Source organism: Dipteris shenzhenensis, chromosome 17 (genome assembly GCF_047967505.1).
Source record: "Dipteris shenzhenensis isolate YYH24624 ecotype China chromosome 17, Dip_SZ_1.0, whole genome shotgun sequence".
Taxonomy (NCBI): domain Eukaryota; kingdom Viridiplantae; phylum Streptophyta; class Polypodiopsida; order Gleicheniales; family Dipteridaceae; genus Dipteris; species Dipteris shenzhenensis.
The window spans coordinates 19,494,445-19,521,776 of NC_141612.1; the positions used below are offsets into that span (position 1 = coordinate 19,494,445).

The 27,332-nt window shown below is 45.3% G+C and overlaps 1 protein-coding gene across 5 annotated transcripts in view; it reads left to right on the forward strand.

Annotated features, from left to right (window-relative positions):
* The first annotated feature begins 1,332 nt into the window (after positions 1-1,332).
* LOC147891813 (zinc finger (CCCH-type/C3HC4-type RING finger) family protein) overlaps positions 1,333-27,332 on the forward strand; it is a 49,344-nt gene continuing 23,344 nt past the window's right edge. For 2 of the 5 annotated variants that reach the window (XR_015542459.1, XR_015542460.1), the window contains exons 1-7: positions 1,333-1,670; positions 4,842-4,929; positions 5,850-6,631; positions 6,820-6,889; positions 6,991-7,079; positions 7,251-7,303; positions 7,824-7,955. Coding sequence is in view for 2 of the 5 variants with exons in the window: in XM_087388329.1 (XP_087244455.1) it covers positions 1,657-1,670; positions 4,842-4,929; positions 5,850-6,631; positions 6,820-6,889; positions 6,991-7,079; positions 7,251-7,290 (1,083 nt within the window). In the remaining 3 variants the exon portion in view is untranslated. Of the gene's footprint in view, positions 1,671-4,841; positions 4,930-5,849; positions 6,632-6,819; positions 6,890-6,990; positions 7,080-7,250; positions 7,308-7,823; positions 7,956-27,332 lie in introns of all 5 variants that reach the window. The other 3 variants (XM_087388329.1, XM_087388330.1, XR_015542461.1) reach the window with 2 other exon arrangements.

A 27,332-nucleotide genomic window follows, 5' to 3' on the forward strand; every position in this document is an offset into this window, starting at 1 on the left:
AAGTTTGGAGGGGCAGAAGCTACTAGACACGAAGACGAAAGGGATCACAGCGTATGCGTGCGAGCTGCTGCATTACGGGTACAACGTATCCTTGGAGTTGCTGAGGGACACGACGTGCGATCAAGCAACGGCTATACTCGAACAATTCATGGAACAATTTGGAGGGACACACGACGCGATGCACCCGGTGACGACAATGGAGAAGCTAACGTATATTTTCGACAGGGACTTATACGAGGAGCGCTTCGGTATTGGAAACGATCCTTTCACGGCAACAGAGAAAAACCAGGGCAAGTAAATAAATGCATTCTATTATGGACGTCAAATGAAAAAAAAAGACCGAAAACCTCGATGACTAACGTAATTGTCAATGTTTACGCAGGTACGACATTGAAAGACGCGAGCCTCGAGATGAAGGAGGAGCCTCCACTAAAGCGCCCGCGCAAGGGAATCGTGCGAGCCTCGTCGTCTACTGCATCACGTGTAAGCCCAACAACAAAAAGTACATAGGGAGCACGACGGACCTGCCGCGGAGGATCAAACAGCACAATAAAAAACCACCGGCGAAAATGAAAGAGGACTTGCAACGTTACAAGCCCTTCGAAGAAAATTTCGAAATCAAAGTTTTGGAAACAACAGACACCGTAGACAAAGCACGAACTTTAGAGCAGTACTACATAAGGAGCCACAACACAGTAGGTCCATTAGGTTACAACACGCTCGAGGGCGGCCAGAGCGCGGAAGTACTATTTCCTAAAGCGTAGGAACATAATTTGACCCAAAAAATAAACATTTGTGCCTTCGAAAAAAGGGATCCAATGAAGTTGCAAATGGTGCTGGAACTTTTGTCGTACATGCAATGCAGCTTTGGGTTTGGATTTTTCCTGTCACAATTGCATGCTTCTGGCTCAATTTCGTTTTGATTTATTATTTATACATTTCTGAAATACATCTCCTCGTCGTTCGCTCGAAGTGGAATGACAATAGATTTGCTTACAATGCAAAGAATAGGAATTTGTCTTTCTCCGAAAAAAAGAAAAACTACGTTTTACTGTCGACATGAACAACATCTCTAAAAAAGGTTGCATGCAATTGAACATCAATCTTCTACATCATTTCTGACAACGTGACTCATGTGAACCTCAACAAGATAGCAAAAGAGAGAAGTATTCATCAAGAGCCCAGCTGGACAAGCACTCTAGTTTTAGATTGATCTAAAGGATTACTTCCAAATTTGACCAAAAAGCATACTTTTTTATTCATTCTTCCCTCAAATCTATTATATAGAAGGGAGATAATTGCATGTTTTCTTTCATGCCATCACTTGATTGAGTAATTGTTGGACAAAGCTCACAACCGTGCTACTGAAACTCAAATTGGATAATAGTGAGGATTGAGATCTAATTTTGGAGTTAGAGCCATGAGAGAGAGCCTGCCTACCGCAACCTAGTTGAAATTGAAAATTAAACGTGGAAATTCAAGGAAGTTCGTTCACAATAAGAGAGTGCCTCAATAAACAGGGAAATAATAAGAGAGAGAGATATAAATTTTGATATTGTGCAGGAGTTTGGCAGATCGGCAACATCAAACTTCGAAGCAGAGGACGATTCCTCACCAACCCATTTCTTACTCCATCCATTCCCTCACTTTGCCGCCATGTCAACCACCAGGTTTGCTTCTTTTTCACTCGATTCTCTACACTTCCCCATTGGGGTTGTTGCAGCTCTGTTTCCTTTTAGCCTACAGAGACTTTCCGATTATTCTGTCGATGATCCGTCAAAAAATGGAGTACGACAGGCTTACGGCCTTGACACCTTACAATTTGTCAAGTCTTCCGCCTTTGTTGAGTTTTCTCATTGGCTTCTCTGCTCATTGTGATTCTCTCTCTTTCATTCGTTAGCTTCTATCTGGATTTGCCTCGTAAAATCCCTTATAGGATGTCTCATTGTAAACCGGACTGCTGTAAAGCGAAAAGCACGTGCCAAGATAACAAATTGGATAAAAACTATGGCAGACCATATTTCGTTAACTATATGATAGAGCTGAGAGCATCTAAAGTCCAAAAAGCTGGTAAATGTGCAAAGGTATCTCCTGGGCCGTCCACAATATTTAAGAATGGGTGAGGTTACAAGCAACTTAGCCTTGCTACAAGGGTGTGAATTTTCCATGTATAAGACGATGGCTCGTAGGAGATAAAGCTACTCTTCCACGTGAATCGTTAAGTTTTCTTGACGTTCATTGAAAAATGACCCGCTATGCAACAAGTTTATTTGGTCGAGTGGAAGGATAGGTAAGATGAAATTGCAAAAGGGAAAAAAATTAGCGACATCGAGCAAAGGTATCGTATAAGCTTTTAGGACGTGAAGGGAAGGGAGATGAACCGAGTAGTCAATGTGGAACAAGAACTAAGGGTAGTGAGGGTGAGGTGAAGTTAGTACGCTAAGGATTCATAGTTATTGTGGTCTTAAGCCTATGGAAAAATAGCTCAGACAACCTTTGATGAAGTGCATCCCATGTGACACCTTACCAGTGCGAAGGAGTTCCCGCCACCTAAGTCCCTAGTACCTTCTCAACGTAGGAGAGTAGCGAGGCAAGGAAGAGATTGTAGTTGTATCCTTGGTTGGGAGAGTTATCTACAGTGCTGTTTGAAGACTTGACAAGCATCTTAAGTCACTGATCCTATGGAAACATCTTCACGAAGCTTTCCAAAAAATGGCTTAGTGGCCCCTTGAGACAAAGAGCTATTGAAAGACATTGACAGGCTTATGATGAAGAGTTTGATCTCGAGGGAATGCGTTGAGAAAGCAATCCCAACTTCGTCCATATACAAATATATGTATACAAATATATGTAAGGGATGAGCTATCGACTGCGATGGAGATATGAGTTTGTTTCCCTATTTGTCCAACACAGATAAGCTCTTGCCTGTGATAATAGATCTTTTGTAAGTGCCATGTAAGGCTTTGCCCGTCTTCCATCTTCAGTCAATAGAGCTGATCTCTCTATTTTGGAATCTTGGCTTCATTTTTTTCTCAAACAATTTTGCTTGAGAGAATGTTTCAACCTTCCCCAAAGGACTTGGCATGTTCATGGAGGCACCCTCCCATGTTTACTTACCACTTCTCATTTGTTCAAATTATCAGGTTCTTAATGCTCTCTTGTGATGTCTTAGAATTTCAGAGTATTTTTGTTACCTCTTTTTTCTTCTCTTTCGTTTTCGTCAATTGAACCAACAAAACTAGCTTTGGCAAGCATTCAAGAAGAGGATTGAAAAGCATCCAAACTCTAAAGTATCCATCTTGACCATTCCCAACTTGCACCACAAAGTCTGGAATGCAAATTTGTTCTAGATTTTTACAACAAAAGTCAACCAAATTATCATCATGTGCCACCCATCTCACCATTCTCTTCAGAAGTGTTTCTTTTATTTTCTTTGTAGAATATTGGACTTTAGAACAACAAAAAATCTAAATTTGTACGATTGGATATATTCTAGTCTTACAAAGGTATATTTCAGAATATGAAACTTTCAAATGACTCAAGGGGAATTGAGGAGTCTCTAGTAGGGCAACTGCCATGTCTAGGCATAGAGGTCATGGGATCATTGGCATGATGTGCGTTCAAGTCTTGTACTGAATGGGTATGGAAAAATATATCCTTGTTTTCAATTATGCACTGCAGATTTGTATGGGCAACATTAGAAATTGAGCATGATGCAGAGCTCAATCAAGTTCTTCTTATCACTATCCACAATTGGGTATATCCCATTGCATTGAATGTGAGTGTTTTCCCTTTTTGGGCTTTTCAGAAGATTGTAATGCATCACATTTCACCAAGCCTTGATTCAAATTGGAGTACTGGATACAAAATGAGGCCCTGGGCCTCTCCTTTTATAGGCCCGAAGGGCCCTCTGAAATACTGACTGGTCAGCCCCTTATGATGGCCGACTCAGTCTGTAAATGACCGACCTGGTTGGCTGCCCCTACCAGCCCAACCAGGGCCCTATATAAGGGTCTTTCTAGGCCCTTTTGCAGCCTTTGTTTCAGGGCATAGAGCCCTCTATTTTACTGCAAGGTCCAGCCCAACCTGTCCTGTTTTGGTTCAGTCCTGGTAGGCTGGCTCTGACCAGCCCTACCAGCCCTTCCTGTGGTCGACCAGGTTTCCTGGTTCCCCCTCGTTCAGCCATATACAGGTGCCTCTGCTGCCCTGCTGGTTCTGCCTCTTGCAAGGCTCCTTCCAGCCCCGTAGAGCCACATGGCATCCCCCGTACTGTTGCTGACATCATCGCCAGATCAGTGGCTCATTTCTTTCTCTGATGTCTACCCCCATGGCAGCCATGCTGCTGCTCATGTGGCATTCTCTCAGTTCCCAGGTTCACCCCCCCCATGCTCTCCTCGTATGGGGGCTTACAGATGGAGAGGTGACCTTTCCAACAATAAGTAGCCTTGCATTAATGTGTCTTCTCAGACATAGATAAGGGTATACTGTTACACTTAGCCTTGGTATGGCCTTATAGGCTTTGGTATTCTTTCATGCCTCTTCATTGTTATCAACATGCTAAGTAGACCGTAAAGAGCGAGTACTTCAGGAAGATTGATGGACTTGGTTGTCAGTAATCAGTGACTGTTGAATCATTATAAGAATTTGAGTAAGAGCTATCCTAGGCTTGTGACCATGCTTATTTTTCTTTATTGGGTTACGGGAAACATCACCTTGCGCTGCTGTCTACATGCTGTCATTTCTATGTATAAAGTTTAGAATTAGCAAGTGTTCAATGAACGTTAAGATGAACATTATTATTGCTGAGATTTTTTTGCTCATTATGTGTTTTCCATTTGCAGGGTCTTGTGCAAGTATTTTAAGCATGGAGCATGCTTAAAAGGGGATGCTTGTGAATTTTCCCATGATTGGAGGGATCAAGAAAACAATGTATGCACAACTGATTTTGGCTCACTGTGAATGTAAATGCATCTTTGTTGGCATTGTTATCTGGTGTATTAGGTTTCATTAATTCCATGTTTAGTATTGTCAGCAAAGTGGTGAAGTGGAGAAACTAGTATGATTACAACTAGGTCCAAAAAGGGAGTTGTAAGGTTGGAACTATGGGTATAGATGCACTAGATGCCTCATACAGGGAGTCCTTTCTACATGTGAGCGTGTTCTTTGGGGGGTGAAATTCGTCTGTTGAATGTAGACATTTCTAAGTTGGTCAGCTATTTAATAAGATTTCCTTGATGAAGTCTATGCTGTTGTAATCTTTTAAGTTCGTAGTAGTCCCAGGTTGCTAATGGGGTCTTCTTGGTAAAGAGTATTCTGGCTGCTGGGTTGATTTACTTATTATTATTGTGCCACTTCTCTCTTTGATGCATCCAATTGCAAATGCTGGCTATAATATAAGAATGAATATTATATTCATTACCTTCACCGGTCTGATTTTTGTTCTGCATGTCTGTGATGAAGTTGAATGCTTGCTTCACATTGTTTTATTATAGATAAAACTTTTAGTTTATCATTTGCAAGTAAATCTATCATGCTGACAAGTTTTAGGTGACATTGTTTTGCATATGAGCGGTTTTTCTTTTCTAATTTTTAGTTTTTGAGTTTTGCTCTGTGTCTACAGACCCCTTCTGCCCCCCCCCCCCCTCTCTCTCTCTCTCTCTCTCTCTCTCTCTCTCTCTCTCTCTCTTTTCCTCTGTCTCTGTTTGTTCTTTCATTTTCTGTTCAAGAAAAAGGTGGAATGTCATCGCAGAGCATTGCATAGACACATATGTTTGCATGTGAAAATTAAAAGTCAGTGTCTCTGCAATACTTGTTTTGAAAATCATTTTAATGAATGTGGGCTATCACAGGTTTGCACCTTTTATCAAAGGGGACTTTGCTCATATGGAAGCCGTTGTCGCTATGAACATGTTAAGGTTAAAGAGCCACAAAACATCGCTTTGCCAGTGCGCTTTGCTCCAGCTGGTCGTCTTGACATTGGAAATAGCCACACTACTGTTGAACAGCTGGCTTTTACTCATACAAGTGTAGAAGATCTCGAGCCTTCAAAGCAGCTGTCAGTAGGCCCATTGACTGCTGCCTGGACATTGTCACCTTCAGAAGAGTCTGTTTCATCAAACATTGAAACCAATATCATGGGATCAAGCTGTATAGATCCCAGTGAAGAGCCTATTTGTGCTCTGGCTGCTACTGGTAGGTGTACTCGTGGAGACTCTTGTCCTCAGCTTCATGGGGACTTGTGTGAGACATGTGGTAAGCTTTGTCTTCATCCATTTAGGCCTGATGAAAGGGAGGAACATCAGAGGCAGTGTGAGCGCAATCAAAAGCGCTTGAACTCTCTTCTACGCAGTCAGGATATTGAATGCAGTATATGCTTGGAAAAGGTTTTGTCTAAGCCAACAGTTGCCGAAAGGAAGTTTGGTCTTTTGTCAGGTTGTGACCATCCCTTTTGCATCTCATGCATAAGGGGTTGGAGGAGCAACCCTCATGCTCCAGGCATGGATGTAGATACTGTAGTCCGAGCTTGTCCTGTGTGTCGTGTCTTATCTTATTATGTAATCCCAAGTGTCATATGGTACTTGAACCCTGAGGGGAAGCAAGAAATTGTTAGTGGGTACAAAGCTAAGATCAGGTATGTGCATTGCCAGCATTTGATGTTCATTATTAAGTCATTTCTCTTGATTTGTTGCCAAATTTAAGTTCACATCTTCCCCTTCTGTGGTTGGAAGATCAGAGGATTTATTTGTGATGCATTTCAATGAACATGCCCACTTTGTTTCTCTTTCTGTTCAATGGACCTGACTATCTATCTTTTGGCAGTGAAATTGATTGCAGGTATTTTAATTTTGGCAATGCAACATGCCCATTTGGCACCAGTTGCTTTTACAGGGTCAGTCTCGTTGTGGCAATAGATGAAATTGTGTTTGTTTCATAGAGTACTGTGATCAGATACGTTCCTCTACACTGAAGTTGTTGCGTTCCATCTAACAGCATGCTTTTAGAGATGGCACAAGAGAGGAGACAAAACTGCGTCATCTTGGCACAGCAGATGGAAGCACGGTCATTGCCAAAGATGTTCGGTATGTTTTCTTCTTTGCATTATAAAGAAACACAAAAGGTTGCAAGCTCAGAGGTGGTGTATAGGAAACCACACTTATTTGAGTGCTTCTTGCAAGCATAAATTGTATATGCTTTACAGTTGATTTCGGTAGGCCTGTCCTTGGCTCACTTGGAAACTGGTTGGTCTGCAGTCTATCCGATTTTTTGGGAAGATTAAATATACGGCAATAATGTACTGTTACTGGTAGGTAATTACTTGGCTGAAAAGTATTGTAAAATGCCATTTGGTCCCACACTTTTTGTTAAGACTAAGGTCTAGCTTTTCCATTTCAATTACAACTTGTTGGAGCATTTTTTCTTTTTACATGATTTTGTGTAAGGGTCAATACCATAGTTTATTCAGGAAACCATGACAAGAGAAAACAGAATCACGGCAAATAATCTAGCCAGGATAGTGAAGGTAGTTGAAGGAATTGTCAACTGGGCCTCTATAATCAATGATGAAAATATCTATTTAGGGAAATTTGAAGGTAGGGCAGGAAATCACAGCAAACTAAAAGGTTTGCCTCATAAACTAGAAAGAATTACGATCTCCTGTAATAAGCTCAAAAGGAAGTTTTTGTTACTCAGCTTAATCTGCAGGAGAGGACCAGAGTAGGGTTGGAGAGAGTTCTCATTACATTTTAGTTTACTGTCCACAAGCTAGTGAGGCTGCACGTCTGCTGATTTTTTGATAAACTTACATTGTCCTCTTTGTGTATCAGAGGCCTCTCTCAAGAAGCGTATCCTTTGTGCAATCAATCAGCAGCAGCAATGGCCTTGAAGCATGGACGTATATACATCTGGCAAGCATGTCAAACACGGGCCTATATTGTCACAAGTGCATGCTGTCAAAAGTGAGTAGTATTTACCCAGAGAGATTTGTTCAGGGCGGAGTGCAATTGCATAGTGCAATTGCATTCTATGAAAATAATGTTTAGTGTTATTGAAGCAGTACTTCAGAGCAAATAGGGCCCCCCGTCGATAGTATGCAGTTTCAATTAATTAGTTCATGGCAGGGGGAGTGCAAAATTAACATAAGGTGCGGCGAATTAACGTAAGGGAGTAAATCGATCAAGAATGTTCGCTTCCAGAAAGTTCGTATTGCCTCCCTCAGTCAGTATATGAGGGGGAGGGGGGGCCAGGGGAGGTAGAGTGGGAGAGGGGGGCAGGGAGGAAAAAAAATAAATTCTATTAATGTCCATGGGAGACCAACAGGTCTATGGGACAGCAAAAGAACCATCTAGTACATCTGCTTTAGGGAGGGCATATGGCAGCTCCCAGGGAGGGCAAAAGCAACCCCAATTATTTAGAGTACCTACATAATAGTCTGAAAGAGTAATCAGCCATACATCAGTTTAAGACTGAGTCTTTTGGTTTGGATATAAACTCTTTGATTAATGCTATGCCTTCATGGTAAACTGCCCATTTTACATCCTTCCTAGCAGCCCTGACTTTAGCTAATTCTGTTGCCTTATCTTCAATTGAGCTCGTGTAAGTTCCTCAGCTATCCATATCATGGTCCCTTTCAACTTGTAAGATTGTCGAAGAAGCTTGATCTGTAAATCTCGCGACTTAAGTGTAAGGATAGCATGTCCTCTGGAGTGCCGGATATTAGTTGCTCTGTCATCATCATCATCATCATCATCATCATCAACTTTCCATTCAATATTAGGCATGGTGGCTTTGACATGTGCTAAAGTCTCACTGAAAGGGTCATCATCTTTGAACCATCCTTCAGGGAGCCCCCCACCTCTGATCTTCAATGCATTATTGTGTCTGGCTTCGTGTTCTTTGATCCCTTTTTGGATATCAGTCTTGTTTGCCTTTGTGTCGAACTCCTCAATGACTTCTTTCTTGATTGATTGTACTTCAGTATGAACCATATCTTTGACTGTAGAGACTAGTTGAGGAGTAGGAGGAGAATTCTTATATGAGTTCACAACCTCAGCAATTACTACCTGCTTGCCTGGTCCCTCTAGAACTTGAAGTTGGGCTTTTACTTCTACAAGCTCAAGCCTTAACTCTTTGACTGCTTGCTGCAAATAATAAATCTGTTCATGTTGCCCAATGATGGGTCACTTGGACCGTTCTTGTTGGTAATTGCGTGCATACGCAGAGGGTGTCATGGCTGCAACTGTAGAGTACCGAGTCCTGATAGGTGAGGCTGATGGAGTTGAGGGGAATTTGGAGGAGAGGGTAGGCCATTCCATATTGGCTATTGCTATAGAACCCTTTAGTTGAATCTAACCCCCGGGCTGGGCGGGGGGTTTAGCCCAACTCGGGGTTAGAGAACCTAAGAGCTTGCTGTGAAGTGAAAACAGGGAGCAGAGAACAATTGATCAAGGAAGGATTGCCGGAGATGTGAAGTGAAGGAGGTGTTGTTGTTGACAATGACGCCACTGGTGGCGGTTCTGTTGCTTGCGGCGCTGTTGGTTGGCTCCTAGCAGTGCAGCTGAGAGGGAAGGAAACCGGGAGAAGAGCAAAAGGGGGAGAGAGTGAGAGAGAGTGAGAGACTCAAATGTGCGGGTGTGAAGTGATGAGCCACACCACAAACTCATTAGTTTTATTAGGATTAGGTTTTACCCTATGACTGTCTTAAGACAGTCATAGATGTCTTATCTTTAATAAAGGGGTGGCAATGTGCCTTTACCCCAACAACCTCCCACCTAAAGGCCAATGTGCCTAAAGGGGAGAAAAGAATAAAAATTACAGCAATATACAGTTACTATATACAAGACCATAAAATAAGAATGGTCTTATCCTAATCCCATGATGTGGCGGCAATGTGCAAACCGCTCTGTAGGCAAGCTCTTAGTGAGCAAATCTGCAAGATTATCATCAGTATGCACCTTCACAAGCTCAAGTCGCTTGTCTTCCAGTACCTCCCTGATGAAATGATATTTCACATCTATGTGCTTGGTCTTCTGATGAAAGACCGGATTCTTTGCCAACATGATAGCACTCTGACTATCACAATGCAAAACTGGCATATCTCCTGTAATGCCCAAGTCTCCCACCAGCCGAGCTTTTTGTACCATTCTCTTGGCGCCTGCTTGAGTCCATACAAGCTCCTCTTGAGCTTACACACAAGCTGCTCTTTCCCTTTAACAACATATCCCTCTGGCTGACTCATATAGATCTCATCATGGAGATCTCCGTGAAGAAAGGCTGTCTTCACATCCATCTGACATAAATCCATGTCGTCATGAGCAACAAGAGCTAACACTGCTCTCAAAGTAGTCATCTTGACTACAGGGGAAAAGATCTCATCAAAGTCAATGCCCTTCTCCTGCTTAAATCCCTTGGCAACCAATCTGGCCTTATACCTCGGTAAAGCATTTGAATCCACTTTGACTTTGTAAACCCACTTGCATGGCAAAACCTTTCTGCGTGCAGGTAGCTGCACCAAGTCCCATGTATCATTTTGAAGTAGGGAGTCCATTTCTGATTGCATGGCTTTCTCCCACTTCTTTTTCTCTGTTCTTCCCATAGCTTCCTTGAAGCTGGAAGGCTCACCACAATCTGTCAGCATGATAAAATCAGCCACATTATTGGCTCCTGGAACAAACCTGGCAGGAGGCCGTTGTACACGGGTGCTCCTCCTAACAAAATGTTCCGGATTAGGCTGCTGTCCAGCCTGTTCGTCATGCATGACGGGTGGCTGTACCACCATATCTGGCTGTTCTACAGCCCCATCTGCTGGCATATCCAGTGGTGCATCATTGGCAAAATTATCTGGCTGATTTTCAGCCTGTATACCCTCTTGAACAGGGTTATCTGCAGCAGCCTGCTGCTGCATATAAATGGGCATTCTTTGCTGTCCAACATCATCATAAATAACCCTCCTGTATTCCACAGGTTGCACGGGTTCCTTGTGTACACTATCCTCTTTAAAGATGACATCATTCCTGCGTATAATCTTCCGTTTAACGGGATCCCATAACCTGTACCCCATTTCACCTTCGTCACCATAACCCATAAAGATGCATCTGATAGACTTTGGATCCAGTTTGGTGCGCAGTTCTTTGCGTACATGAGCAAAGCACTCGCAGCCAAATACACGTAAGTGCTTATATGAAGGTGGCTTGCCAGACCACACCTCCTCTGGCACTTTCAACTCCAAAGCCTTGTTTGGCGACCTATTAATAATGTGAACTGCTGTTTGCACGGCTTCTGCCCAAAAGCCATGGGGTAATGCAGCATAAGACAACATACATCGAACCTTCTCCTGAATAGTTCGATTCATCCCCTCACTTGCACCATTTTGAGATGCATTATGAGGGGCTGTGAGTTCCTGTTTGATGCCCTTAGCTTCGCAAAACTGCACAAAAGCATGTGACACATACTCACCCCCATTATCGGATCTGAGGCATTTCAGCCTACGACCTGTCCGATTCTCAACCTGAGCGGCAAACTTCTTGAAAGCATCTAAGGCATCGCCCTTATGCTTCAAGAAATAGACCCACACTTTGCGTGTGGCATCGTCAATGAAAGTAATAAAATATTTTGCACCCCCTAGTGATAACTGTGGCATCTCACACAAATCAGTGTGCACTAGATCAAGCGGTGCTCTATTCTGGGGAGTTCTCCTCTTATGAGGAGTCACAGAATGCTTGCCAAATATGCAATGATCACAAGTAGGCAAATCTGAAAAAGAAAGAGACGGCAGATAACCCAAGCGTGACAGTTCTTGCATTCCTTTAACAGACATGTGTCCCAATCGGCTATGCCACAATGAAACCTTTGGCAGCTCGGTTATGGCAACAACATGATTACCCACATTGGAAACATAAAGAGGGTACAAGGTATCACTCTTAAAACCCTCAGCCACTACAGCGTGGCCATCAGTAATCACCCATTTGGAATCCCCAAATGTGGTGTGGTAACCACTGTCATCCAATAAGCCAGTGCTAATCAGATTTTTCTTGATTTGCGGCACATGGCGAACACCATCAAGCATAAATGTGCGTCCATCAGGGAATACTATCTGTATACTGCCAATCCCTGCAATCTGACATGCATAGTTGTTCCCAAGATGAACAACTCCATAAGTACCTGTGTAGGAAGTAAACCACTCCCTATGAGGAGTAACATGAAAAGAAGCACCTGAGTCCAAGAGCCAGGTGTGCATGTCATGGCCATCAATAGCCAAAGCATGTGCTATTACAGCAGAAGAGCATAAAACATCATGTATGTCACTGTCACTGTCCTCTGCTGCAACATTCACTGCATCCAAGTCATCTGCCTTGGCCTTGCCTTTGCCTTTGCTTCCATTGCCTGCATCCTTTGTTTCAGCCTTCTTGGCTTTCTGATCCCGTATGAACTTGAAGCACTTAGACTTCACATGTCCCTTCTTGCCACAATAAAAGCATTCAATATCCTTTTTGCCACGGGATTGACTGCGGGATTTGGACTTACTAGCAGATCTCCCCTTCTGCTGAGTCCTGCCTCTATCCTGTACCTGCAAGGCATTTGAAGACTTGCTGCTCGCATTATTCTTCCTGCTCATCTCCTCCATAAGGAGAGAGCTCTCTACATCAGCATACATAAGAGTGACATTCGAATTTGACAGGGTGGTCTTGAAAGTGTCCCAACTCTCAGGGAGGGTACACAGCAAGAAAGTAGCCTTGAACTCCTCATCAAGGTTCAATCCTTGTGCAATAAGCTGTGTAAAGATGGCATTGAACTCACTCAAGTGTGAGGTCATAGCTGTACCTTCCTTCATGCGAAGATCAACCAGCTTCTTCAACCAATAAACCTTACTGGCTGAGCTGTTTTGGGCATACAACTCTTCTAGCCTCTGCCATAGGCCATAAGAGGTCTTTTCAGCCTGAACATTGAACACAAGAGTATCAGAAATAGTGAGCATGATAGCTGCCCTTGCGGACAAATCAAGCTCTTCCCAGTCATCATTTGTCATGTTAGATGGCTTGACACCCTTCACCCTTATGGGCTTAGAAATCTTCTTTAACAGAAGTACATTCAAACACTGTTCTGCCCATAATGCATAATTGTGTGCCCCTTCCAACTTCTTTATGTTCAGAATTGATGATTCACTTCCCCCTGATGCCATATCAGATAAGGAAAGTACCTGACTCCCTGTAAGTCAAGAAAGACTGAATAAAATTCTGATTTCTCAGAAAAAACCTGCTCTATCAAGAGCCAGGAGCACTCACAATAGTGCTGTTTTTTACTGTCAGAAAATCTGCAGCAAAACAGAAAATTCCCCCCAGTTACTGTACCTTCTGAAACACTGTACCGTGCTCAAATAGGCATAAAAACAGTAATTTCAGAATGCTGCAGCTGCTCCACAAGTGCTTTAACAGTGCATAATCAGCTGACAAAGCACAAACACTGCTGTCCTGATCACTTCTCCCACCTCAGATGAGGTATTGCACTGATTTAATATGCATAAACCACTTTGCATACACCAAAAAAAAAAAAAATCTGACACTTCAGCCTGTCACAAAACCTGCAACAGAAAATGGGATAAATCCCAAGCAATCACCCTTCTGCCAAGGGGATAAAATGCATCTGAAGATCTCTGTCGGTAACCCAAGTGCTCTCAAACAAAATCTGGGCAAAAGCCCCTTGATCTGACACCTGAACCAAGTGAAGAACACCTCAACACTGAGGTAGCATGCAATGTGAAAGTCTCTCTGACAAAATCAACCAACAGTGTAATGCATATACTGCCCTGTGTAGAAATGACATACACAGATCCCAACGTACAAACACTCAATGAGGAACCTTTTGAGCACTGTCAACGATGGACAGCTAGGGACCGAGTAAACTCGATGCGCCCTGGCCAAGCGTGGCTCAACTGAAGTTCTCTGAGTGTTGCACAAGAAATGTGACCTGCATGAAAATGTCACCTCCACACTGCGGAAATCGAGGCAAATGTGTGCTCTCTGGCACCACACTACCTCAAGGCATACAAAGCATCAACTGCCAGGCAAAAGCCCTATGATCTACTCACCCGGAAACTGAGATTCAAGCCCAGTAAAAGCATAAAAGTCCTCTGCAAAATCAAGGCATTTCCTTCACGAAAACAGATAACTGTGCAATCAACCACACACTGTGGTTCTCTTCACCTCAAGCACGAGGTAAATGAAGGTACTTGCTGTACTTTCAAGAAAACACAGTTTTGAGAACTGAAAGATGATCCTGAATGAAGAGCAGAGAGCTCTTTCTCCTTCTTTTTCTTCCAAAAAAAAAAATCCTGTGCCTGCTGTACTTCCCGTACCTGCGCACGTGTGCAGGGTACGGAATCCCAGAAGAGAAATTTTTTTTTTTTCGAAAGTTCTTCCCTGATGCAGCTTCCTGTAGGTACGGCCGTACGGACGGCCGTACGTCCGTACTGTTTTGTACGGCGCGCGAAAAGGCCTGCGCCCACGCGTGCGCCTGCGCGATGCGCTGCCGCTGCAGCCCGCACTGCCTCTGAGCTCACGCTGCCGGCGTCCACACGTGCGCGCCGCCTTGCTGCTCGCAGATCTGCTGCAGCCCGCGGGACTGTACGGGCGACTCCTGTCCGTACGGATGTACGGACGACGTACGTCCGTACACCTGCGCGTCGCCCTTGCTCACGCTGCCCCGCTCGCCTCCGCCCTTGCTCGCGCTGCTGCCCTTGCAGAGGCTAGGTAGAGATCGAGGGGATGGGTAGGCAAGGGTAGAGGGAGAAGAGGTAGGGGATGGCTCTGATACCAGTTGAGAGGGAAGGAAACCGGGAGAAGAGCAAAAGGGGGAGAGAGTGAGAGAGAGTGAGAGACTCAAATGTGCGGGTGTGAAGTGATGAGCCACACCACAAACTCATTAGTTTTATTAGGATTAGGTTTTACCCTATGACTGTCTTAAGACAGTCATAGATGTCTTATCTTTAATAAAGGGGTGGCAATGTGCCTTTACCCCAACAGCAGCTACTGGCTAGCTAGCTACGTTGCGAGCTACAGTTAAGGCGGCGGACTGACAGGCGGAGTAGGCGGGCGATGGGCGAGATGGGCGAGAGAAAAGTGACAGGTCGGCGAGACAGGCACGCGAGAGAGAGAGAGAGAGAGAGAAAGAGAGTTTATTAAAGTCTTCGGAAGACCGATGTGTTTATGAGATTGTGAAAAACCTTGTACAAATGAGTTGTGGTAGTGGAGCTACTAAATGAGCATCCACACCAATGCAAAATGCAAAAATGCAGAACGGTAGTACTAAGTCCTAAGTACAACATAGTCATGTCAATGGTCGACTATAAATCAATCTCATCATCATCATCATCATCATCATCATCATCGTCATCATCAGCAGTACATCAGGGTGGATGAGGCAATGGGGGCATGAAGTGTTAGAAAATAACCCAACAGAGGGTACACGCAGTGGAAGACTTATAGTAATGCCCAGGAGCTCACATAGTGTGCGTGTGGGATGTGGAATCACAAACTTCTTTACTTAATGTGCGTCGCATAGATGTGCAGACTCATCAATAGACAATGAACCAGCCAGATAGAGAAACCACCAAAACTTATATATTTCCGTCCAAAACTATGGACACAATACAAAAGAGATATAGATCCAGAGTCCCACCAATGGTGTGGTCCTCTGATCTTACCACAAGGTCCTTCTCCTATCAGCTGGCTATCTCTAGACTCGAGCCCGCGTGCTCCACCTCGAGCGTTTGTAGACTTTCCGTCCAGTGTGTTCTTCTCCACCTTACTGCCTGTGAATCAGTCTAGGTGGGCAGCCCCTGCCAAGCTTTGTCTGCAGCACATAGGTCCCTGTTCCACTGCTCCAACCTGCTTGTGAATGGCTGCTCTAGAAGGTATGATGATCACAACACCTTGCTGCCCTAGAAGACAGCCAAGGTCCCAGCCCTTAGGGAACTCAGTCTGCAGCACTCCTTCAACTCTCCTTTACCTCCAAGATGAGGCCAAAGGGAATGCCTTCAGGCTGCTCCTGTCTGCTCCACTTTTGCTGGATGTTGGATGAGGCCACAAGCCTCTCCTTTTATAGGCCCTAAGGCCTGCTGTAGAAAACCGACCAGCCAGCTTCATACTGGCTGACCAGACTGGCCGACCAGTCTGCTGCTGGTCCAGCCCTTTAAGGGCTCACAAAACTAGGCCTTTATGGCCCACACTTTTAGGGCTTTTGGCCCTCCAATCTAGGCAAGGGCCCAGCCTATATAAGGCATGCCTCTGCCCACTGGCAGCCCCATACACCTGCGCTCCTGACCTGCCATGTCAGTGCCTGTTTATCCTGTTCTCCTGATCTGCCACGTGTGCGCCTCAGTTCTGTACTATTCCGGACTGTTGGTGACGTCATCCATGGTCTCTTCTCTTGGGTCCCTACTGCTGTCCTCTGCTCCGCCTTATGCTCTTGCAGATCAGCCAGGTACCTGCCTCTCTTCTTTTGGGGCACATCCTGCCCTAGGTCTCCCTCCCCCACGCTCTCCTCATTTGGGGGCTTACAGATGGGGAGGTGACCTTTCCAACATGAAGTCGGCAATAGAGTGCTGTCAGCCACTCAAAGGTGCAAAACTGGCACGTCTCCTGGTCGTAGCTCTATGTCTAACCAGGGCTACTGTGACCCCCGTCGGTCGGGCTTCGACTCTAAACAGGGAGGGGATGTCCCCAAATGTGATCTGTGACGGCGGGTGGGGGTGAGGGAGAGGAGAGGGAGCGTAGTGATAGAGGCGGAGAGGAGTGAGAGGCAGGGGAGGCTGAGGCAGCGGAGGAGGGGAGTTGTCAGAGTGGCAAAAGCAAGGGAGGAGGCAGAGAGGAGTGAGAGGCAAGGGGGTTGAAGGTGAGGAGTGAGAGAAGCAGCGGGAGGAGGCAGCAAAGGAGGGGGGAGAAGGAAGAGGGAGCTTCGTAGAGGCTGGAAGAGGCGAGGGTGGCGAGGTCTTAGCTTAGTGTGAATTAAGGATGATTAATGGGAATACACCTTAGCTCAATCCGATTGAGGGGCGACGAATACTCAAACTAATTATTAGATTTCAGGCGTAGGAGCGATTAGGAGTGATTAGAAGCCATTATGTATGTATCTTGTAATTGTTGGTTAATGGCCTTAAACTTTCCATGTGTCACAAGGTGACCTATAGGTATTTCCTCTCTGTGGTTCCTGTTAAAAAAGTGTGAATCATAGGTAAGGTGGAATGGAAACATTTTCAATTTACTTTTTTCTTGAACATATGCAGTCAGAGATGTAGGCAAAGGGTACCTTCCTTTCTTTCATAAATTGAGAAAGAAATGCATAAACGAAGAGCTGCAAGGGTTAACGACCCTGGTGGCAAGCCTCTAAGGGGAGGTATTGGGTGACTTTTCCCCCCCCCAAAGAAGAGAGGCTTCTATTAGAAAATTGAGAAAGTGATACAGATCAGCAATCCATGGGACGCTTCACAAAACCTGGCGGCTGGCTGCTATGCAACCTACTTCTCAGGACCCTGGCTCACTGCCTGGAGTTTCCTAGAACCCGTTGCCAACAACCAGTGGTGGGCTATATGACCAGTGGATTCCCTGATCCCTGAGATGTAAAAGATTCCTGCAGGCTATGCCTTGCAGAATCTCTCCCACCTCTTGGCACCTTCGTTAGATCTCTCTGCGCTCTGCTTTCATGTGACCAACAAGGTGTAGATTATATCGTGCCATATGTTGACGAGGGTGGCACTTTCATTAGATCTTTCTGTGCCCTGCTTTCAGGTGACCCGCAAGGTGTAGATTATATCATGCCGTATGTTGACGAGGGTGGATGCTGCCCCTCCATCACTATGATGCTTGATATTCCAGGCTGTGATGTGGCCACCATCTCCTAGACTGTCCTCTGGCAGCTATTGTTCCTGCTGCAGTATGAGCTGTTCTTGTTGTCCCAGTTGCTGCTGCTGCTGTCGTACAGCATCTGCTTCTTCTGCTGACCAGGTATGACCTCTCTTTTGCTGCCCTTCTGGTGGCCACATCCGGCTGCGCTTTGCTTCAGCCTGTGTGCCCTCACCAAGAGTCTATTCCTTATTGCTGGCCAGGGTGGCCCTTTGAGGCTGCCATAAAATAACATCAGAGATGATTTCCGTCTGCTGCCCATGTGGCAGCCATCTTGTTGCCCACATGGCAGCCAGCCCTTGAGCTCTCCCAATTTGGGGGCTTGTAGGTGGGGCATTGACCCTATTTATCCAACATACTCCCCCAGTCACTTGCCCAAGGCTGGGTTTTCTTGTTCCCAAAAGGAGGAGACTGATCTGACATCCATCAGTGGGTGCCTGAACATAGCCTACAAGATCCTAGCCAAGGTCTTGAGCTTGAGGCTCTGTCCACAACATCCTTGACATGTTCTGTTCAGGAGAGGCACATCTTGGACAGCATCTTCAATTCTTAGCAGGCCTTGGATTGGGCACGAGAGGAGGCCCAACCTCTCCTACTGGATTTCGAGAAGGCGTTCGATTGGGTAGACTTTGTCAGTGTTGTGATGTTGGGTATCTTGAGATGGTAGTTCATTGCCTTGGACTTTTCTAGGGGCTCAGAGGATTTGGCGGTACGTCACATTTTGGCCACCAATGTGAGAGTGCTCTAGATAGGACATGACAGCTTGGTTGACAGAGGTACGATATGCTTTCCACATTGAAATGGTCTCTCCAGCCTACATGATAGATGGTCTAAGTGTCGTTGGCTTGGATATTCAAGAGGTGGGCCATGCTGTTGCTAACAGGAGCAGCAACAAGTGCTGCAAATGGGCAGGCTTGATAGGTTTGCAAAGCAGCAATAGACTGGTTGGTAGAGACAGGTTTGTGGTCAGCCAACAACAATTTTTGGTCGGTAGTAGGTTTGGTTAGGATAGGTGGTAGATAGTTTGCCCCACCAGTTGGCTATTTTTGGGGCTATCAAGCCCCATAAATAGGGCACATTGCAGGGCTCCTTGCATCCCAAGAGTTCCTACCTGCAAGTCACATTTCAGGGTGAGGAGCAAAGGGATCAAACGATCAACACGAACAGTTCTTGCAAGGCAGAAGTTCTTGACATCCACAATACACGTTGGTGCAGACCTACACAATGTAGGAGAGCATAAGGTGGTGCAATGGAGGAAGCTTTGTCTGTAGAGAACTTATTAGCAGATTTTTGCAGGAGTAATCAACCTAGAGCAGCCATTGAAGTCTAATAGGAGACACATGGTGATCTAGAGTCTACTACAAAGGGATCGGCAAAAGGTGCCTAAGCTTGGTGCCCCATCTTAGCGGATGTTTGCTGAAGGTGTTGGTAGCCTAAGCCAAAAGAGTCTTGAAAAGCTGGCTAATGTGCTCCCAAAAGTAGCGAGTTATCATCAGGGACAAACCATCCTCCCTATGGGGCCTTTGTGCACAGGGAGAGCCTTGAGGGATTTCAAGCATAGTTACGCTGAAATGTGTTTCAGAGGCTATTTTGCCCCAAAACATTTCAGTAGAAACATTTCTAGACAGAAAATGGCGCTGGAACATTTCTGAAGGAGGTGTGAAATGTTTCAACCGGGCTGAAACAGGCTGTTTCAGACTATCCCTATGCGATTTGCCGCCGCCTCTTTTGTTTCGCCGTTTTCAGCTATTGGAGGATCTTGGAGCTTGTCTCAGCCCTCCTTGCACTCCCTCCAATGATCCCCAAAACAATCGACCGCTTGAGGCACCCTATCACCAAGTTAACCAGTACGAGGGAGGATATCATGCCCCCAAAGTATCAAGAAGAGATTAGCCCTACTGGCCTAGCCCTTGAGCTCCCTCAAAGATTTCGGCTGCAAGGACTCAATCCAAGCTAAGTTTGGGTGAGTGTTGACTTGTGACAACCATGCAAGGTGGCTTGCAAGAAGGGTATGGTAACATGGCTGAAGTGGTAGATGAGTGGTGAGCAGGGTGAGAGCAAGAAGTGTTAGAAAAGCAACAACAGACTAATCATGGGCTAGGAACTTGAGGGGGCCACTCAACAACATATATGACTGTCATATAAAAGCAGCTTGGTATGTCATTGGGGCCTTACCTTTAATGTTGGATAGCAATGCCTCTATTTGTTGAGATATGTCGGGGGGGGGGGGGGGGGGGGGGGGGCATGGCTTGTGGGGATCAGCTAGCTAAAGAGCAAGTTCATCCTAATAGAAATGCCTCCATTTGTTGAGATATTTCGGGGGGGACATGCCTTGTGGGGAGTGGCTAGCAAGTTTGTCCTAATAGTTCTGCTCATCAATGGGATCTTGTTGACGTTGTTGCTATTGTTCCAAGACTTAATAGCTTCGCAAGCTGCATTTGTTGCTCCTTTATATTCAGATTGTGGAGATGATAGGGCAACAATGCTCTAATCCTTGCACTCCTTTAGGTTCTTCAGCCCTCCTTCAAACCATCCACTCCTTCCACTCCTACAACCATCCTTCAGGCTCCACTCCTTGAATCTCTCCTTCAAAATTTAGCCTCCACTCCTTCAGCCCTCTTTCTAAAACTCCTTGACGTGGCGTTTCCTCGTTTGAACCTCCAAAAGTCCTGAAATGTTTCCGTTTTCCCCCATTCCCCGTAACTATACTTCCAAGAGCTCCTCATCCATGAAGGGGGGCTTGTAGCTGTGCCATAATGCGCGTGGTGACCAGAGATCACTGCTAGTACACATATTTGTTTGTGAGTTGGAAGGTGGTGTTGTGACCATGCACTAGGCACAATATCCAACCTGCTCGTCTCAGCCACTCCTCGAGGATCTCCATCATTTGGTCCTTCAACATAAGGTTGAAGAGAATTGGAGTCCAGTCCTCTCCTGTGGCCACAAAGTTGAAGCCTCTAAGGCAATGGTTGGCGGCGAGGTCTACAAGGAGGATGGATTACAAGGGTGATCAGAGCCGGCAGAGAGGGAGTGAGGGATGACGAAGATGGGTGAGAGGATGGAGAGGTGGTCTAGTCTACTAGTGGGGGGGGAGGGGGAAGGCGGTAGTTCAAATGGAGGGGGTGGCAACAAGGGTAAGGGTGGGAGTGGAGGTGAGGACAGGTGCAAAGACTGCGAGGGAAGTATGGAGGAGGGAGGGACAGAGGAGGAACGGATCTCTTGTGTAGGTCTTGAAGTTGTCTGACCCTATGTGGGAATTTGCCGTATGTCTTGTGGCACCAACTCTAGTGGCTGATCAAAGAACTCCTCCCTCTTGGGGAAAGCCTGGCACTCAGGGTGAGGCACCTATGGCCGTGATCCCTATAGGGATGCTTTGGCTGAGGTCCCATCCTCGGTTGTTGCCTCTGGCATGCCTGTGTCCTTCAATTCTTTGCTGCGTGCTTGCTGACTTTCTTGCTTTCTACTCTAATACAATCCTTTTTCAAAATGGGGCAACTCATGGGGTTTGCGATTGAGGAGGCTATGGCTCCCAACTGTTTTTTTGGAGGGGGGGGGGGGGGGCAGTCCCAAGGGGCACTTTATTCCCTTGTTAGAGGTTTTGTTGCCTTGGGCTAGTTAGGGATTGTTAGGGTTTTTATTATGTGTGTGTGAGGGTACATAACCCTAAGTTTTTGAGTTGTACTTGACTCTTTGCAATATCATCATTTCATTTTCTTTCATCCCTCCACTCTCTGTCCTCCACCCATTTCTGACATTTGGTATCAAAGCAGGTTGCTCTTGTTCTCGCACACCTGCCTGCTCCATTCCAAGCCTGGGAGCAAAGTGGTGTTGTGAGGAAAGCTCTTAGTCGGCTCTGTTTTCACCAGCCACCATCAGTTTCAAGCTACCTAAACCAAACCGCCTCCTGTTCGGGTTTTTTCCAGTGAGGCCGCCTTTGTTTCGGGTCTAGCTGCCACCTTCAGAGGTCATCCCCTACCTGTTCAGCCAGTTTTGGAGGCGTTTCAGACCTGCACATTAGGGTTTCAACCTGGGTGCCACCTCTTCTGCTATACTTGCTGCTATTCTGCCCCTAGGCTGATGATTAAATGCAGTCATTGCAGATTTTGGCAGTTTGGGTTGATGTGTTGGCAAATTCAGTGAGATTGGTAGACACTTGCATGACAGTGCATAATTTACAAGCAGATTCAGTGGCATTTGGGCATTTGCAGATTTTTGTTGTTGGGCATTTTTGTTTCAATGTGAAGCACGTCTTTGATGATGCATCATAATCAAAATTAGAATCTGGGAGGTGTGTTTGGGGTTTGGGCCCAGGAGGATGAACTAGATGCCACCAATTATTCCTTGTGGAGTTTTATGGTGAAGATTCTGTTAGTTGCTAAGAGTCTATGGGGCTATGCCATAGGTGATGAGGCCTGTCCTCCAATGTAGTTATTGCTCCTGCTACACCTTAGTAAGGAGGTAATGCACATGATAGGCAGCAAGCTCCGATAAAGCCAAATGCACCTTCTGTTCCTACGAAGGATAAGAGGAGATGGGATGCTAGGGATCAGGCTATGTCTCTTATTGCCCTGTTTGTTAAGAGGCTCATTATACCTCATATACGTTCTTCCAAGACCTCCAAGACCTCCAAAGGAAGCTGAGGATGCTTTGGAGATTGATATTAGGCAAGGAACGAGGCCAGATTTCTTACTTGACAAGACAAGTTAATAGTATCAGGATGTAGAAGAGTGATGTCACCACAATGTAAATATCCTAAGTCAAAGTACAGTTGACCATTTATTTGATCATAATTAAAGAGTTTTATATGTGTTAATTACGGTCAAAAAGTTATTTTAATGGTCGAAGTATTGACTATGGTCAAAGATACTTGACTCCAGTCAAGTAAATCTGACTGCAGTCAGAGAGTGTTGACTTCGGTCAACAAGACTTGGCATGCGCCAAGAGGGTTAACCCCGGTTAACCAAGATGTGCCAACTTCGGTTGGAGAGACCTGGCTATAATTAAGGTGCCTTGACCTTTGGTCAAAGCTCTTTAATTATAATCAAGAGTGTTGACTCCGGTCAACCAGAGAAAAAATATATATTTATTTGTATATATATATTTGTTTAAATGTGCACATGTGTTCAGTGGGGACGCCCACCGTGACTAGGATTAGTCCACAGTGTGTTATTTGCATGCAAAGCGCTAACAATTAATGGGTACCATGGTGGTGCGCTTTAATTAATTGTTGCAGGTACTAGCAAGGATTTTTTTTCCTAAGCGAAATGGGAGCCTGACAAGCATCTAGGAAGCAGTTCGTGTGACCGAGAGCTTTGAAGACTCCAGAATGGCCCTTAGTGGCTTGTAATAGGATTTAGTCTACATTTTAGACAAGTGGCATGTTGCCAATTTGAATGGAGCTTGAAGCTCTTGTAAAAGTAAGGATTTTTCATGTTTTGAAGGGGGAGACTTACGAGACAGCTCTAAGCTGAACTTCTGTAACAGATTTTCTGCAAATGAATAAAGACCTTCGGGGGGGTCCAGCCCGACAATTTGTCCTGGGCCCTAGTGTATGTTCAGAGAGAGGGAGTGAGGGAGAGTTTTGGAGAATAAAAATTCCGTCGTTGACGTGAAGCCATAGCTGTCTTTCACCCTCCAGTCTGGTTTTATTGGTATCAGAGCCTTGGTTCGTTGTCTTTCAAGGCAGCGATGGTCTGAAGAAAAAAAAAAAACGTGGGAACAGGATGAAGCAATTGCAACGAATGGCCGTCCCAAAAGCTTGCACGAAGGCCATGCTAATGGCGAAGGAAATACCTATGGGATGCTTCTAATGAAGAATTCATTGGTAACGTTAACCAAGAGCTGAGCCGGTTGCACAGGCGCTGAGGCCTCGTTGACTTCAAGGTGTAGACAGATTGAGGCGAGGCAGAGGCACCTAGACAAATGCGTGACGTTTTGATACATATCCAGGAACTGACTCGATTTAGGAAGCTCATCAGCCGGCCGTGACTCACATGAGTGCTTGCTACAGTGGCTTGAGGTCGCAGTCACTCATGGTGATTCCAGAAAATCAGGCGGACATATGGCGATGGTGCGACGATAGACGCAAAAGGATTGTTCCGCCGTTGATTTCCTTGCGTGGGTGCTAGCTCCACGTAGAAGGTTTTGTGGGAATGTGCGTTGGAGATGCCCTGAGCAGATAATTGCTTGACGCCTAGTAGGGATAAAAGACGCCTTCACGCAAGCGCAGGTCTGTTGTTTGACAGAGATACCGACGGTGATGATCAAGGCCTTTACACGAGAGGTTTGACAGAGATATCGACGGTGATGATCAAGGCCTTTACGCGAGAGGAAAATGCTAAAGCGTTTTGACAAAGTGACACGTTGCAGCGTGGGGGATCTGTGCTGACGTGGCAGGCCTAACCGACAGGTGACGTGGCAGCCAGGTGGCGTCCGCACTTGCAGGCGCTGACGTGGCGGATGGAGCGATGGGTTGATGACGTGGCACTGACACGTGGCAGACAGCTCAGAGCTGACGTGGCACACTGACACGTGGCAGCCAGGCTGGCAGACCTGTGGTTAGTGTGACCTTGTTCAAGTTAACTGCAGTTAGCTGACCCTGGTTAGAGATCTGGTCAGAGGACAGTCTAACTAGACTAGACTGGTGCAGTTAACCAGTTTGGTTCAGTTAGTGGCCAAGTTACAGACATCTAACCAGACCAGAACAGGACTGATCTGGTTAATGTAACCAGCAGTACCCTTAAAAAAAAAAAAAAAAAAAAGAGAGTTGCAGAGACAGTTTTTGCCATCAATACCCACCTATCTGGTAATCATTTTACTGTCAGAAAATCAGCAGAAAACAGAGAAAATCAGAGTTTTGCAGAAATAAAAGAGATGCATGCCTTTGTGCACAGAGAAGGGGAAACAGATGCCTTTTGAAGCCATCTGCAGCAGCCAGAAAAGGGCAATATAAATTGTTGATGCTTTGGCAATTGTGTGGGTATATGCCTTGAACTGACAGCCAATACTGGCATAGATTGTAAATGCAAAACACCTCTTGTTGAGGTACTTTTTCTGTTGAAAAAGCAAAAGTAGAGTGCATCAGTTACCCGCACTGTCTGAGAAATCTGCAGATCTCAGAATATGGATCAATCACCCATCCAGTGGGATTCACAAGATAGGGATGTACATCCAGGACAGAGAAATGTGCCGCAAACTCAACAAGAATTTGAACAGATGGTACGCACTCGTATACAAGAGCTGGAAAATCTCAAAAGGGATCCCAGGGCTCAGTATTTGTTTCCAGCAGAAGCTATGCCTAATCCAGTATATGACGTGCCAATGCCAGAGGCACACTCTCGTGTACAGTTTGAGAGAGAGAGATCTCATAGATCTCATAGGAGACGGTCCCATAGTAAAAAGAGATCGAGGCATCATCACCGATCTCCTAGTCCATCACCGTCTACCTCGAGTTCGACTTCTGTGTCTTCTTCTTCCTTATCAGATAAACCATCCAGGAAAAGAAGGAAACACAAGAAGTCTGGGAAGATAAAGTCTTCCAAAGCGACAAGGGAATTTAAAGAGGGAGGAAAATCTGTCAAGTTTATGACCTACAATGGACAGTATGGTCATACAGACAAAGCATTGCAGTTTATCAGACAGTTTGATGCTGCATTCGGTACAGAGAAATTTTCAGAATCCTCCAAGTTAAGAATAGTCAGTCTACACTTAACAGCAACGGCTAGTGCATGGTGGAGTGCACTGACCACAGATGGGTCAGCCCCAAGAAAGTGGAAGGGCTTCAAGAAAGCCTTCTACCAGCAGTTCATGCCTAAACAGTTTAGAGACCATGTTCTTCAAGATTGGGACAACTTGCACATGGATGCAGGAGATACAGTGGATGGGTACAACCAAAAGTTTTGGGATGCTTATTTGCAGGTTGCACCGTTCAAAAAGATCTCCAAAGGCACCTAGATGAGGAAGTACAGAGCAGGTCTCACTCCAAGAATTCAGGCAGTATTGAATGCTTTGGGGGCAAAGAATATTCAAGATCTTATGCATTCAGCTTCAGTAGCGAGTCTTGTGCCGCTACAAGATCCATCTACAGTGCCATCCTTGCATGCAGGACGTGCTGATAAAAAGAAAACTGATTTTTCAAAATCAGAAAAGAAAGAGTACCCTAAGGTTGAAAAGAAAGGGTTTCAGCCTCAGAAGCCGAGGGGTACTCAAATGCTTCAGGTGCGGTAAAGAGGGGCATGTGGCTGCCCAGTGCCCAGAAAAGCCTTCAACATCGAAGGGAAAAGAGGCAGAGAAGCCACAAGGACCGCAAAAGCCAATGGCGGGGGGAATTCCTGATATACTGGGTCATGCTTTGAACCCAGAAGAACGAGAATTACTGCTATCATGGGGCAAAGTTAGAGACCAGCAAGCGCTAATTCTATTTGATCCAGGGGCTACTGATAATTTCATATCAGAGGATCTAGCCCTGAGGCTGGGAATAAAGACGGAAGAGTTAGGCAGGGCTTTGGATGCCGATCAAATGTTTTGTGGGAATCCTGTGCCAGTTACTTCCTTGATAGGGAAGCTCCGTCTTCATGTTCAGAGTTATGTGGATCAGGAAGACTTCTTCATTTCTCCACTGAAACATTATGATGTAGTTTTGGGAATGCCTTGGTTTCACCGCAAGGCAGTGAAGTTGACTCTTCCTGAAAGAGTGATGGAGTTTGTGCATAGGGGGGAAAATCAGCGTTTAATTGCCAGGAATAAAGGGGACACTATCCTCATTGTATCTGATGTTTCATGCGGTAAAGCAATAAAGTCTGCAATTTCTGCGTACATGGTTTTTATAAAAGAAAAAGAGAATGATATGCATGCTGAAATGAATGATGCAGACAAAGATAAGTTTCAGTTTCTTGTAAACTTTAAAGATTGCTTTTTTGATGTTTTGCCAGGGGAGTTACCCCCAGAGAGACCAGAAGATCATCAGATAGAGTTAATGCCTGGTAGTGAGCCACCAAACAGACCCCCTTATAGAGTCAGTGCGACTCAGAGAGAGGAGATTATGGCTCAGGTACAGGACTTGCTGTCCAAAGGGTTGATTCAGCCCAGCTCGTCTCCTTTTTGTTCCCCTGTACTATTAGTACAGAAGAAAGATGGTTCATTCCGTATGTGCGTCGACTATCGCGCACTGAATAAAATGACCATCAAGAATAGATTCCCTATTCCGCGTATTGATGATGTCCTGGATCAGTTAAATGGAGCTTCAGTTTTCAGCAGGATAGACTTAAAGAGTGGCTACCACCAAGTGAGGATACAGCCTCAGGATGTGCATAAGACAGCATTCCGCACAACATTCGGGTTGTATGAATACTTAGTGATGCCTTTTGGGTTGACAAATGCTCCAGCCACATTCAATAGAATGATGGATCGTATCTTCCGGAAGTACAGGCATTTTACGGGTAC